The sequence below is a fragment of the Aureococcus anophagefferens genome (genome assembly GCF_000186865.1).
Source record: "Aureococcus anophagefferens unplaced genomic scaffold AURANscaffold_1, whole genome shotgun sequence".
Lineage (NCBI taxonomy): Eukaryota > Pelagophyceae > Pelagomonadales > Pelagomonadaceae > Aureococcus > Aureococcus anophagefferens.
In genome coordinates this window covers 2,600,536-2,614,602 of record NW_008705561.1, presented here as the reverse complement: position 1 = coordinate 2,614,602, position 14,067 = coordinate 2,600,536, and the positions used below count along the sequence as shown (strand labels likewise).

Genomic DNA, 14,067 nt, shown 5'->3' with positions numbered 1-14,067 from the left:
CTGAGGATCCCCGTGGTGCTCCGGCGGCGACGGCGACTTCCGGGACTACGTGACGGCGTCGGGCCGCGCGGCGCGGGATCTCGAGGCCTACGGCATCCCGGACGAGGAGGCCGCGCGGACGCGGAGCAACGGCGAGGTCCTCGACCGGTCCTTCGTGCTCGACGGCTTCGTGCCGCTGAGCCTCGACGCGTCCTCCCTCGCCTTCCGGAGCCGCCAGCGGGGCGCCATGGTCGTGGCGCCGGCCCACGAGCTCGGCGCGTCGACGACGCGCGGCGAGACGCGCTTCGGCACGCGCGACGTGCTCCGGGACGACGAAATCCTGGGCAAGCGCATGCTCGCGGCGCCGCTGTCCGCGGCCCGCGACGCCAAGGGCAACGCCGCGCGCGACGCCGCGCGGTCCAAGGGGCAGCGCGACGCCCTGGACCACGTCTGGGACGCCGCGCTCTGCGGGAGTCTGGCGCGGCTGAAAGCGGCCCTTCGCGCCGAGGGCGCGCTCCGCGCGCGGTCGCCCGCGGGCGCCCTGGCGCGGCCGCCCTGGGACCCCGTCTCCGCCTTCGACCGCACGCCGCGCCTCGGGCGCACCGCGCTCCACCTGGTGGCGCTCGGGGCCGCGCGCGCCAAGGCGCACGCGCACCGCGCGGCGCGCGGCGCCGACAACGCCGCTCGAAGCCGCTTCTCCGGCGCGGACAAGGCGCCGCCGGGCAGCGTCAAGGACGCCGACGCGGACCACGGCCGCTGCGCGCGGTGCCTGCTCCAGGCCGCGCGCGCGGACGTCGACGCGGAGGACGCGGCCGACAGGGCAGCAAAAGAGAGCGAAATTCCCAACTTCAAAGGCTCCGATCTCGGCCGTTTTCCACTCGTTTTGGCTGATTTTGGGACGAGCGATCATCTCTCGGAACGGTCTGGAAGCGTGGATGCTTTTTCCGGAACGCGCGCGCGCGCGGAACACTCACGTTGAAGCGACGTAGAATCTCTCTTTTCCTGCCCAGGCGCACGCGCGGACGCCGCTCCACTACGCGGCCGCGGCCGGCGCGACGCGCGTCGTCCACGTGCTCCTCGAGCACGGCGCCGACGTCCGCATCGCCGACGAGCTCGGGCTCACGGCGCTCCACCTCGCGTCCGCCTGGGGCCGGAGCGACGCCGCGGCCGCGCTCCGCGACGCCGGCGCGTCCGGCGGCGCGAAGGACTCCCTCGGCCGCACGCCCCGCGGCGTCGCGGGGCTCCGGGGCAAGTGCGACGCCATCCTCGTCGACGACGACGACGGGCCCGCGGACGACCGGAACCGGCGCAAGCGCGCGGCCGGGAGGGACGCGCATCGGAACTACTAAGGAAGGCAAGTTTTTTAAGGCCGCGGGCTATGGCGGACGCGTGTATCGTCGCTCCGGTGCACGAGTGCTTTTCCGGGGCGAGTCATGGAACGGGCGTCGCCGGGCCGCGCGGGGGGAGGGGAGGTTTCGTGCGATCGCCGCTCAGATTCACGCTCAGCGCGAGAGCGCTCAGAGCGCGCGCTGGAGCGCGCGCTTCAGGGCATCACACTTGGCGAGGACTCAGGCCGTCGGGTGGACCTTGAGCCACGCCTCCTCCTCCTTCGTCGAATCGCGACCCAGCACCCGGTTCCGCTCCGGGAGTCGGCCGAAGCGCTCGACGGCCCGGTGGTGCGCGAGGGCCGCCGCGTGGAAAGGCGCCGCCGGCGGGTGCGCCCGGGCGACCTCGTCCATCTTGCGCACGCACGTCTCCTGGTCGTCGAGCCGCTCGCTGTGGAGGAACGGCATGTACATCCAGACGCGGAGGTCGGGCTCGAGCTCGAGGTCCTTGCCGAGCCGCACCGCGTCGCGCGCGGCGCCGACGGCGAGGTCGTCGCGCGCGTAGGCCCGGGGCGTCTTCGGGTAGAGCGTGCGCGGGATCTGGTCGAGGCGCAGCACGACCTCGAGCGCCGAGAGCGCGTCCGACGTCTCGTCGATGGGAGCCGGCGATGACGCCGTCGCCTCGTAGGCCGCCTCCCAGGACCGGGCGCTCGACTCGAATTGCTTGAACCACGCGCTGTCGCGGTCGCCCCAGCGCTTGTCGTAGCCCGCCTGGGCGCCGTCGAACCAGAACTGCACGAGCGCTCGTCTGCTGTGTCGTCCCTCCGCTCGCAGGCGGCCGCGGCGCCGGCGACCAAGGCGCCGGCGGTCGGGCGCCAAGCGCGTTGCAGCGCGACGCGGAGCATGATGAAGCGTCGGCGACGGCGCGCGGCGACGCGACCACCTCCACGCGGGGCTCGACCAATGCTCATTGATGAGACGGGTCAAGATCTTGCAAGTCGCGGATGATGAGGTGACGGAGCAGATGATGTTGCAGCGGGCAGCCGCAAATGGTACGGTGATTCGCTACACAGAGCATGGATCCCTCCTAAATAACAAGAAACCATGCGCCTTGTCTTGCTCGTCGCCGCCGCCGCGCGCTCCGACACGCTCCTGCGCGAGACCTGCCCGAACGCAAACTACGCGCCCTACGCGCAGCGCACCTTCGGCATGTTCTACGACGGCAACCCCGAGGTCGGCTACACGGACCTCGCCGCCTTCCACGGCCGCTACCTGCTGGAGATCGGCGGGCCGACGCCGGCGACGGCCATCTACGCGCACGTCGCGGGGGCCGACAACGTCGTCGAGCGGCCGCTCTACGAGTATTTCGCGGCGTTTTCCACGTCCGCGCAGGCGCCGCGGAGCGACGCCGACGCCGTCGACGGCGCGCCCTACGCGCCCGAAGGGTCGCCCATCGGCCGGACCTTCCTCCGCCACGGCGCGCGCCTCCACGGCATCGCGGACGCGGCGTACGACGCTTTGCTCTCGAGCCACAACCTCGAGCACTTCCTCGACCCCCTCGAGGCCCTGCGGGAGTGGGACCGGGTGCTGCGGCCCGAGGGGCTGCTCGTGCTCGTGCTGCCCCAGGCGTTCAACTGCACGGACAAGCACCGGACGCCCGCGTCCATGCAGGAGCTGCTCGCGATCCGCGCGGCCGCGGCGCGCGGCGGCCTGGACCCGTTGCGGCGCCACTACCACGAGCTCTTCGTCCGCACCTTCGACGACATCGACCGCGACTTCGACCCCTGGGGCCTGAACGTCACGGCCGACACGGACGCGCGGCGCGCGATCATCCGGCGCGAGACGACCGACGAGCGCGGCGCCGCGCGGGAGAACGTGCTCCACTGGCACATCTGGGACTGGGACCTCATGGAGGAGGCCGTCGCGGGCTGCCTGGGCTACGAGATCCTGTCGCTCTGGCTCCAGCCCCCGGAGCCGCCGTCGTACTGCCCCTACCACCAGGTCCTCGTCGCCCGGAAGCCGGCGCTCTAAAACATACTAGGAACTCTCGGCGAGCGCCGCGAGCTTCTTGCACGCGTCGGCCCCGGCCGCGAAGGGCCGCGTCGTCACGGACCAGCCCGGCCCGCCCGCGCCGCGGCCGCGCGCGCGCCGCGGCTTGCCCGAGACGACCTCGACGAGGTTGAGGTAGCGGTCGCAGTGCTCCTCGCGGAGCAGGGACGCCAGGGACGGCGCGCTCGTCGCGTTGCCCGCCTTGCGGTCCGCGCGCGCGTACGCCGCCGGGTTCAGCGCGCGGTCGAGCCGCGGCAGCCGCGCCTTCAGCCGCGTGAGCGCGCCGACGAAGTAGGACGCGAGGCAGTCGGCGCAGAGCACGTGCGTCGCGACGCCCCGCGCGTTGTCGAGGAGCGCGTCGCGCCACGCGGGCGTCCGCTTGATCGCCTCTAAGGTCGGCTTCGCCGTGTCGACGTCGACGGCGACGTGCGTCGCGCCGTCGGCGAGGGCCGGCGTGTACCACTGGAGGGCGCCGTCGGCCTCGAGCAACGGGCCGCGCCAGAAGACGACGACGGCGCCGAGGAGCCAGAGGTGGTTCAGGTTCCGCGAGTAGGAGCCCGTCGTCGACCCCGGCAGGTCGAGGAGGAATTGGTACGTGTTGAACTTGCCGTGGTTCACGAAGTCGCCGCGGATGGGGCGGCAGTGGCCGCCCTTGATCTCCCGCAGGCGCGGCGTCTGCACGAAGACGTCGCCGCAGACGTCCCGCGTGTGGCTCCGGACGACGCGCGGCTCGCACGACGTGCTCCGCACGTCGAAGAGGGTCCGGTCCAGGGACGTGAGGCTGCAGGCCTGGAGCCGCGCGAAGTTGCCCGCGTCGCGCTCGCAGTCCCGGAGCTCGTCCATGACCGCGTCGTGGCCCCGGATCTTGCCCCGCCAGAAGAGGCGCGGGTTCCGGGAACCCCAGTCGCGCCGCTTCCCCTGGAAGAGGAGGCCCTTGAACTCCGGCGCCCAGGTCTTGTAGACGTCGCCGAAGTAGGGGTTCGGCACGAGGACGCCGCACTGGCCGTCGCCCCGCTTCTTCGCGATCGCGAGCGCGGGCAGGTGGTCGTCGCAGCTGCTCGGGCCCGACGCGCCCTCGTCGAAGGAGTAGACCGTGTTCCCGACGTCGCGCTTCGCGGACCCCAGCCCCGCGAGCACGGACTTGAGGAACCGCAGGTGGAGCTCGCGCTTCATCTCGCCGAGGTAGCTCTTGTGCACGAGGACGCGGCCCTTGAAGACCCAGACCGTGTGGAGCTTGTCGCGGAGCGCGCGCTGGACCGCGAGCCGCGCGCTCGCCGCGGCCGGGTCGTAGCGGGCCACGTCGAAGTCGCGGTGCGCGTCGAGGCGCGCCATCGCCGCGGCCCAGTCGTAGGGGCCCGCGCTCGCGTTGTACGCGGGGTACCGCGACGCGCGCTCCCGCCGCCGGAACTCCTCGCGCGCGCGGCCCTCGCCGCGCGCCGCCGCCGCGTGGGCCCGCTTCCGCTCGCTGTAGGGCACGCGCACGTTCCCGCGCGCCGACCCCTGCGTCGCCAGCAGGCACGCGCCGCTCCAGGCCACGACGCGCACGAGCGCCGCCGTCGCCATGGCGCGGGCTGCCCCGAACGGCGTCGGGTCGCGTGCGCGGGCGTGCGACGGCGCACCGAGCAGTGGGACGCTGCGCGCGCGGGCGCGCGACGGCACCTAGCAGCCGGCGGCGTGGGCACCGAGGGGTGCCAAATTATTTCGCTCCATCGTGGTGCAAGTAGCGCAAGAGGTTGATATTGAGGAAGCAAGCAAAGCACCTCGCCGCGCGATTGCGAATCTGAAAACCCTTCGTCGAACGTCGTCGAGCATGGTTTTGGGCTGCTCATGGCGACGAACGCCGAGCCACCCGTCAACGCGTCGGACTTCGACCTCTTGCTCACGCACGGGCCGACGCGCACGGCGTCGACGTTCCAGTTCATGTTGGTTTGCCTCCTCGCTCATGTGAACCGCGGCCTGGGCTCCGACGCCTACACGGGCGCCGTCAACTGCATCTTCCGCGGCCACGTCGACGCGGCCGTGCTCGACGGCCTCGCGCGGACCGCGCAGACGCTCGTCGTCAAGTCGCACGAGGTCGACGCGGCCGCGTCCGCGTCCGCCGCGGGCGTGTTCCTCACGGGCCGCACGGCGACGCCCGCGGCCGAGCTCCGCCACGCGCTGCCGGCCCGCGCCGTCGTGCTGACGCAGCTGGCCTACCCGACGTTCCTCGAGGCGAGCCTCGTGGCGACGATCCGCGACCACGCGGTCCGCTTCCCGGCCGTGACGGAGGCGCAGGTCCTGCGGATCCACGAGTACCTGACCTACTGGTCCATCCTCCGCAAGTGCTGCGGCCCGCAGGCGTCGAAGCCGCGCCGCATGGTCCTCCACGGCCTGCCGGACCCGCGGCCGTCCGACGCGCTCGACGCCGCGCGCTGCGGCATCTACGACCTCGACGCCGTCGAGGAGTCGCGCTCGGCGTCCCGCGGCCGCGACGGTTTTCGAGAGATGTCGGGTGGGAAAACGACGAAACATCGTTCGGCGTGCTTCATAGATCGCTCTTCAACACGAGCCTCTGGCGCGAGCGCTTCGCGGTCGCGCGCCGCGACTTCAGCACGGAGCAGGGCATGGAGATCAAGCGCGGCGTCTGCTGCTACTCGGCGCTGGACGCGAGAAACGGCGCGGACTTCAAGGGCCACTTCACGCCCAACACGCAGCAGGCCCAGTACCTCCGCGACCACGGGGACCCGCGCGACGACGCCAACGACGCGGCGGCGTGCCGCCACCGCGACTTCGCGACGGCGAGCGCGCTCCGCCGCCGCGGCCGCGGAGGCCCCCTCCTCCGACGAACGCGGCCGTCGCTTAGAGCCCGGTCAGTTCGTGGGGACCTCGTTGAGGTCGTAGGGCTGCGCCGGCGGCGCGGGCTCCTCCCTCGCGGAGCAGAAGGAGAACTCCCAGCCGGGCTTGACCTCGTCCGTCGCCTGCCGCGCGAGCTTGGCGATCGCGTCGTGGCGGAGCGCCTCGGAGCGCTCGAGCTCCGCGGCCTTGGCCGCGAGGAGCTCCGTGACGGCCTCGAGCTTCGTCGTGAGCTGGACGACCTGCTTCTCGGCGCGCTCCTTGGCGACGGTGATCTTGTGGACGTTCGCGACCTGCTCCTTCATGTCCAGGATGCGCTGGTCCTTCGTCGCGATCTCCTGCTTCATCGACTCGACCAGCGCCTCCAGGTCCTTGACCATGGGCGGGTACTTCTCGAGCTCCTTGAGCGCCGCCTCGAGGTCGTCGCGGCTCGACAGGGCCAGCGCGTCGAGCGCGTCCTTGAGCGCGAGCTCCTTGGAGCCCAGCGCGTCCTCGAGCTCCTCGATGCGGCCGTCCTTGCGGTAGTTCGTGAGGATCAGCGACAGCTTCATGGCGTCGCCGAAGAAGGCCGCGGCCTTCTCCGACTCGTTGCTCTCCATGAGCGCGACGAGCGCGTTGACGATGTCCATGTAGGGCACGTTGCCGTGCTCGTCGCTCATGAGCGGCGACCCGTACGTCGAGAGCTTGCTCACGTCGAACTTGACGGCGTCGAGCTCCGCGGCGGAGATGGGGTCGAGCTTCTTCAGGGCGCCGGACACGTTAAAGCGAAACATGGCCACGAGCGCCGGGTCGCAGTTCTTCACGGCGCAGGGCGGCTGGCACGCCATGGCCCGCGCGACGACGACGACGCGCGCAGGGACGCGTCACGACTTCCAGGTGTGGTTCGACGCAGCACACGGCACGGCAGGCCGTGGTTTTTTCCCCGGCGGCGCGCGAGAGGCCAGCCACACAGTTACAATCTTCGTTTGGATACAATTTACTTCATCTTGAAGTTAACAAGTCTTCGTAGGGGAACGTGGAATTCGCTCTCCCATACCACTCGTCCCGGTACTTGGCGACGCGGTGGCTCGGGTAGCGGCCGTAGGCCGGCGCCGGGGCGAGCGACGCGCCGCGGGCCGCGAGGTCCGCGAGCGCGCGGCGGTGGAAGCCGCGCCAACGCGCCGCGAGCGCCGCGAGGTCGCCGTTGATCCGCCGCCCGCAGACTTCGAACGCCGCGTCGAACATGGCCGTGCCGTGCCAGGGCTTCCAGGCCATCATGCCGTCCATGCCCGGGCAGCTGCTGAACTCGAGCACCGCGCACGTCGCCGCGTCGCGCTCGCCCTTGAGCACGCTCTCCGTGAGGCACTTGTACTGCGCGTCGAGGCGCGCGTGCGCGCCGCCGAAGTGGACGTTGAGGAAATCCTGCTCGCCGTAGACGTAGCGCCCGGAGTCCTGCGCCAGCGTCGCCGCGAACGCGCGCTCTTCGGCCGCGTTCGGCGCCAGGAAGAGCACGCCCCCGGAGAAGTAGTCGTCGACGGCGGCCAGCGGCGCCGGCGGCCCGCCGCGCCGTTCGAGCGCGGCGAAGAGCTCGTCGACGTTGCGCAGGACGACGACGTCCGCGTCCAGGTACAACACGCGGTCCGCGGGCAGCTTCCAGAGCTGGAGCTTCGCCCATTGCCCCACGCCCAGCATGGGCAGCGCCGCCGCGGGCTCGCCCGGCGCCGCCGCGCCGCCCGCGTCGACGAGCAGGAGCCCCGCGGTCGACAGCGCGCCGCGCGTCCGCGCGTCGACGCCGTCGCCGAGGAGCGCGTAGAGCGGGTCGGCCGCGCCGGCCTCGACGAGGGACCGCCGCAGCGCCAGCAGGCCGTGGGCGTAGCCCGTGTCCTCGGACGTGTCGTAGAGGATCGACGCGTAGGCGCAGGTCAGCCCGAGCGCCGCGCGCGCGTCCGGCCGCGCCGCGAGCGCCGCGCGGTCGAGGACGGGCGCGGGCGGGTCCGGCTCGTGGAAGGGCCGGTACACGGACCGCGTCGTCGCGTGGAGCCAGCCCGGCTCGCCGCAGCCCTCGATGCGGCCCCGCAGCGCCGCGTTGACCGTGACCTCGCCGCGCGCGCCGCGCCGCGACGACCCGCCGCCGCCGGGCCGCCTCGCCGGCGGGACGAGGTGGAAGAAGAAGTTCCCCTCGTCCTCCGGCGGCACGTCGATCCAGGCGCTCATGGGCGCCCAGGTGCCCAGGGCCGTGCCGGCGTCGCTCGCCCAGGCGTCGACGAAGAGCTCGCCCGCGAAGCGGCCGAGGCGGACCCAGCCGCCGGAGCCGTCGTCGTAGCGCTCCACGGATAGCTCCGCGTCGAGCTGCGACAGGCTCTCGACCTCGCCGTCGCGCGGCCGGTCGAAGCGCAGGCGGCACCGCGGCTCGGGCACGGGCCGCACGACCTCGTCCGCGAGGCGCTCCGCGACGCAGAGCCGGTCGCCCGCGCCGCAGTCCCCGAGGGGCCGCGCCCAGAGCCGGTGGCGCTCGACGGCCGCGAGCGCCTCGCGGACGAGCGCGCTCCGCGTCGCGGGCAGGGACAGGCGGATGGGCAGGCCGTTGGGCTCCTCGCCGACGCCGTCGACGAGCACGAGGCCGCCGCGCTGCCGGCCGACGCGCGTCCCGACCGGCGTCGCGTCCTCGGCGACGGCCACGTCGTCCGCGAAGGTCGCCTTCGTCACGTCGACGGCGGCGTGCGCGTAGAACCAGGAGCCGTTGCAGAAGCGCTCGCTGAGGCCGCCGAAGTTGGCGTGGAGCGTTCCCCCGAGGTCCGGGAGCCCGTCGACCCAGAGCCTCAGCGTGCCCGCGCCCCGGACCTCGTCCTGCCGGTAGGGCGGCTGCCACTCGGACCCGTCGTCCGCGGCCACGGCCCACAGCCCGAGGCTCCCGCTGCCGCGGAACGGCTCGCGCGCGCCGTCGGCGACGCGCACGAACTCGAGCGACACTTCGAGGTAGCGCGTCGTCAGCTGGACGGCCGTCAGGTCGAGGAAGCAGGCAGCGTCGCCGCAGTCGCCGCCCGCGCCGCAGTCCGCCAGGAACTCGTAGGCGGCCGCGAGCGAGGCGAGGAGCAGCCAGAGCGGCCGCATACTTGCTCAGCGGAGGCTGCCTAGCTCCCATAAGCGTACCAGCGAAACCTCAATGTCGTTCCCTGAACTTTTTTTGTCGTCCTTCGGCATGGGAGACGGCCTGGAAGCAAATGTGGCTGCAGGAGTGCGCCTCTTGCGAGACGGCGATGATGAGGAGAAGCAGGCAATGGCGATGATGTTTTTCAACAGCTCCTATTATTGCGAAGCGATCGTGGCGGGAGGCGCCATCCCGCCGCTCATCGAGCTCGTTGAGAATGGAAGTGAGGCTGCCAAAATGAAAGCTGTCTGGGCGCTGATGGGCCTCGCGGAAATGCGCAGACCTCTTCCTATGAGCGTCGCCGTCGCCTTGGCCACCACAATTCCAGCGCTCGTCACGCTCGCCGACACCGGCAGCGCCGAGGCCAAAACGAGAGCCGCGTACGCGCTGACGCGCATCGTACAATGGGGTCACGAAAAGCGAAGGCATATACAGCCACTTGTCAAGCTCGCCCAGAGTGTGACCCCCTTGGTCGAACTTGCCAACGGTATGAATCGCAGCGCGAGCGCATTAGCGGTGGTCGTACTGCACACGATCGCCGCGTCTGTAGACGAATCGGAACAACTGACCGCTATCAGCTCGGAAGCGGAAGATGTCTATGTCGCAATCACGGCGGCGCTCGGCATGGAGGCGCTTGCCCAGCTCGCGCGGGAGGGCACGGTGATGGTGAAGGACGCTGTTTTCTATAACGGCGCCAGCCACGCCATGAGAGAAAAAGCCGCGCGGCTGCTGCAGACGCTGTGGACGCTGCGAACACTTCTCCGCAAGAAGCTCGGCGTCGCCCTTCCCGAACTCGAGATCGCCATCGGGTCGTTCCTCTAAGGCAAGTGCTACGCCGCGTGGGAGTAGGGCTCCGGGTCCGGCAGGGGCGGGAGCCCGCGGGCCGCGAGGTCCGCGAGCGCTCGTTCGTGGAAGCCCCGCCAGACGTCGACGAGGTTCTCGAAGTCGCCGGTGGGCCGGAAGGTGCATATTTTGAAGTCCGGGTCCGCGAGCATGGCCATGCCGTGCCAGGGCTTCCAGGCGCCGCCCCACCGCGTCGGACAGCTCGAGAACTCCAGGACCGCGCAGATCGACGCGAGCGCGCTGCGATTCTCCGGGACGTCCTTGGCGAGGCACTTGTACTCCGAGCCGAGTCGCGCGTGCGCGCCGCCGAAGTGGACGTTCAAAAAGTCCTGCTCGCCGTAGACGTAGCGCCCGGAGTCCAGCGCCAGCGTGTCCGCGAACGCCGTCTCTTCGGCGGCGTTCGGCGCGAGGAAGAGCACGCCCCCGGAGAAGTAGTCGTCGACGGCGGCCAAAGGCGCCGGCGGCCCGCCGCGCCGTTCGAGCGCGGCGAAGAGCTCGTCGATGTTGCGCAGGACGACGACGTCCGCGTCCAAGTACAACACGCGGTCCGCGGGCAGCTTCCAGAGCTGGAGCTTCGCCCACTGGCCCAGGCCGAGCGCCGGGAGCGCCGACGACTCCTCGCCCGGCGCCGCGCGCGAGACGTTCACCGGGCGCACGCCCGTCGCCCGCAGCGCGGCGCGCGTCCGCGCGTCGACGCCGTCCCCGAGAAGCGCGTAGAGCGGGTCGGCCGCGCCGGCCTCGACGAGCGACCGCCGCAGCGCCAGCAGGCCGTGGGCGTAGCCCGTGTCCTCGGACGTGTCGTAGAGGATCGTCGCGTAGGCGCAGGTCAGCCCGAGCTCCGCGCGCGGGTCCGGCCGCGCGGCGAGCGCCGCGCGGTCGAGGACGGGCGCGGGCGGCGAGGGCTCGTGGAAGGGCCGGTAGGTGACGCGCGTCGTCCCGTGGAGGTACGTCGGCTCGCAGAAGCCCGCGACGCTGCCGTAGGCGACGACGTTGACGTCCACGGTCCCCGAGACGCGCGGCGCGGTCGTGCCGCCGCCGCCGGGCCTCCGCCGCGGCGGCGCGAGCTTGACGGAGAAGTAGGACTCGTGCTCCGGCTCGAGGTCGAGCCACTGGCGGAGCGGGGGCATGGTGAAGAGCGCCGTGCCCGGGTCGCTGGGCCACGCGTCGAGGAAGAGCCGCCCCGCGAAGCGGCCCGCGCGCGACCAGGCGCCGTCGGCCTCGACCTCGACGCTCAGCTCCATGTCGATGTGGCCCAGCACGAGGACCTCGCCGTCGCGCGGCCGGTCGAAATGGAGGCGGCACCGCGGCGCCTCGATGGGCCGCTCCGCCTCCGCGAGGAGCCGCCGCGCGAAGCACGCGCGGTCGGCCGCCGCGCAGCCGCCGGCCGCGACCGACGCCAGGCCGAAGCGGTCCACGGCCGCGAGCGCCTCGCGGTACACGTCGCCGCGCGTCGCCGGCAGCCGCAGGCGCACGGGCGTGTCCCGGCCGCCTTCCAGGTTCGGGTGCCGCGCGACGACGACCGCGCCGTGCATGTTTTGTCCGACGACCTCGCGCGCGTCGCCCGGCGGCGCGCCGTCGGCGTCGCCGGGCAGGTCGAGCGCGAGGGCCGCGTGGAGCCACGTGGCGCCGTCGCAGTCGGCGACGCCCGCGAAGGTCGCGGCGAGCGCGCCCGGGTCCCGCGCGCCGCGGCCGGGGAGCCAGAGGCTCACGACGCCGCCTTCCGCCGCCGAGACGTCGACCCAGCCCGCGAAGGCGTCGCCGCCGACGCCGTAGTCGACGAAGAGCCGGCCGGCCCACGGCGCCGACGCGTTGGCGCCGCCGGCGCGCGCCACGGCCAGCGCGACGTCGACGCGGCGCCGGTCGGCCGCGACGGTACCGCGCGCGTCGAGGGAGCACGCCACCGCGCGCGCGGGCGTCCGCGCCTCGCGGACGAGCGCCGCGGCGACGCACGCGGCGTCGCCCGTCGCGCAGGCGCCCACGCCGCGCGCGTCCAGGCCGAATTTGGTCACGGCGCTCGCCGCGTCGGCCTCCACGCGGTCGAGGGACAGGCGCAGCGGCAGGATGGCGTCGTCGACGGTCACGAGCACGAGCGCGCCGCCGCCCGCACCGGCCGCCGCTGCGGCGCGGACCGCGAGCAGCAGCGCGAGGCCGCGCATCGGTCCGCGCATCTCTTAACGCATCTCAAGGGCAGCCGCTAGCGCCATAGCGAGCATAAAAATTCAATAACGATTAAATCACTGTGCACCTTGCACCCCCAGAAGAAATCACGATGGTGGACTGATGCGCACGTCCTGCGCCGCGGAGTGATGCGCAACGTCCTGCGCCGCGGTGGCGCCGCGGCCTTGGCCGCGTCGGTCGCGGCGGCGGCGGCCTACTGGCTGCGCCGCCGCCGCCGCCGCCGAGGCCTCCGGAGCGATGCGGCGCCTCGGCCGCCGGAAGGCGAGACCTGGCTCGTCTTCGAGATCAACGCCAGACGGTCGCAGCCCATCCTGATCCGCCGGGGCGCCGACTTCGACTCGGAGGTCGTCGCGGAGCTCGCGCCCGGGTCGTCGCGGAGGTCGTCGCGGAGCTGCGCGCGCTCCGGGGCCGCCAGCGCTGCCGCGTCGTGAGGCCCGTCGAGGGCTGGGCGTCGGTGACGACGTCGCGCGGGCGGCCGATCCTCGTCGCGCGGCCCGACGTCGACTTCCTGGACGTCTCGCCCCTGGCGCCGGAGCCCGGGTCGCCGTCGTCGTCGTCGTCGTCGGACGACGACGACGGCCGGTACGGCCGCTACGAGGACGGCTTCGTGGAGGCGAGCGCGGGCCACTGGTACGACCGGGCCGCGCCCGCCGCCGCGGACGACGCGGGCGACGCGGAGGCCGTCGACGAGGACGCGGGCCTCTTCGTCGTCCCGGCCTTCGAGCCGCCGCCGTACGTGGCCCGCGAAAGCCGCAGGCTCGAGAGCTGGCCCGCGCGGGAGCGGCGGACGCTCTTCGCGCATCTGGCGGCCCGGGACCTCGCGCGCCTCTGCGCCTGCGCGCGGCACAGCGTCCTGCGGCGGTGACGATTTTCGAGAGCTTTTAGCTGGGGAAACGACGAAATATTGTCACCGACGTGCTTGGTAGGCGCGGCACCTCGCGCGCGTCGTCTTCGAGGACCGCGCCGCGGAGCTCGACCGCCTCGGCCGGGCGCCCGCGTTCCTGCGGCTCGCCGCGGTCCGAGGCGGCGAGGCGACGCCCGTGCGGTGCACGCGCGCGGCCTGGGCGCCGGACCTCGAGGCGTCGTTCGCGGCCGGGGCGGAGCTCGCGGTGGCGACGGCGGACCCGGACACGGGCGGCGACTTCGAGAACGACGACGTCGGCGGCGCCGCGCTACTCGTCCGCCGCGGCGGCGGCATCAGCTTCGAGGACAAGGCCGCGCGCGCGTCCGAGGCCGGCGCGGGGCTCTGCATCATCGCCAACGACGAGGACGGCGACGGCTTGATCCGCATGGCGCGCGGCGACGGGTCCCGGCCCGTCGGCTGCCCCGTCGTCTTCGTCTCGAAAGCCGGCGGCGACGCGCTCCGCGGCGCGCGCGTCCGCCTCGACGCCGTCGAGCTCGGCCGCGCGGGCGCGACGGGGCGCCGCGAGGGCGGCGGCCTGGCGTCGAACTTGGAGACCGTGCACCCGGGCCCGCTCTTCGTGCGCAAGGTCGCGGTCCTCGAGCAGAAGCGCGCGCTCCTCGCCGTCGGCGCCGCGGCGAGCGCGCTCGGCTGGAAGGAGGACCTCCTCCCCGCGGGCGCCTGGCCGGGGCTCAAGAACGCGGACGCGCCGACCGACGACACCGCGCGCGACGCGCTCGCGCTGCGCGTCGTCGCGCTGGACCTCGGCGACGCGCTCCGCGACGCGGCCGTCGACGCGGCCGCGGCCGCGGTTTGGTCGCGGGCCTGCCCTC

General features: G+C 72.9%; 4 protein-coding genes across 4 annotated transcripts in view; 1 reads left to right on the top strand and 3 right to left on the bottom strand.

The window, feature by feature from the left end:
* Positions 1 to 1,547: 1,547 nt before the first annotated feature.
* On the bottom strand, positions 1,548 to 1,955 carry AURANDRAFT_18609 (hypothetical protein; the record flags this gene model as incomplete). The annotated part of the gene is made up of 1 exon (XM_009034176.1): positions 1,548 to 1,955. A coding segment is annotated over one exon (408 nt), but the record flags the coding sequence as incomplete, so codon positions are not given.
* A 5,211-nt stretch (positions 1,956 to 7,166) lies between these two features.
* On the bottom strand, positions 7,167 to 9,275 carry AURANDRAFT_60848 (hypothetical protein; the record flags this gene model as incomplete). The annotated part of the gene is made up of 1 exon (XM_009034175.1): positions 7,167 to 9,275. One exon carries the CDS (start codon positions 9,273 to 9,275, stop codon positions 7,167 to 7,169), a length of 2,109 nt encoding a protein of 702 aa, XP_009032423.1.
* Positions 9,276 to 10,142: 867 nt separating this feature from the next.
* AURANDRAFT_60847 (hypothetical protein) lies at positions 10,143 to 12,323 on the bottom strand (the record flags this gene model as incomplete). Its single annotated transcript, XM_009034174.1, has 1 exon — positions 10,143 to 12,323. One exon carries the CDS (start codon positions 12,321 to 12,323, stop codon positions 10,143 to 10,145), a length of 2,181 nt encoding a protein of 726 aa, XP_009032422.1.
* A 138-nt stretch (positions 12,324 to 12,461) lies between these two features.
* Positions 12,462 to 14,067, top strand: part of AURANDRAFT_60846 (hypothetical protein) — a gene marked incomplete at both ends in the record, with an annotated part of 3,667 nt that continues 2,061 nt past the window's right edge. Inside the window, 3 exons of the mRNA XM_009034322.1 lie at positions 12,462 to 12,677; positions 12,713 to 13,183; positions 13,260 to 14,045. Of these exons, the coding sequence (XP_009032570.1) occupies positions 12,462 to 12,677; positions 12,713 to 13,183; positions 13,260 to 14,045 (1,473 nt within the window). The remainder of the gene's footprint in view (positions 12,678 to 12,712; positions 13,184 to 13,259; positions 14,046 to 14,067) is intronic.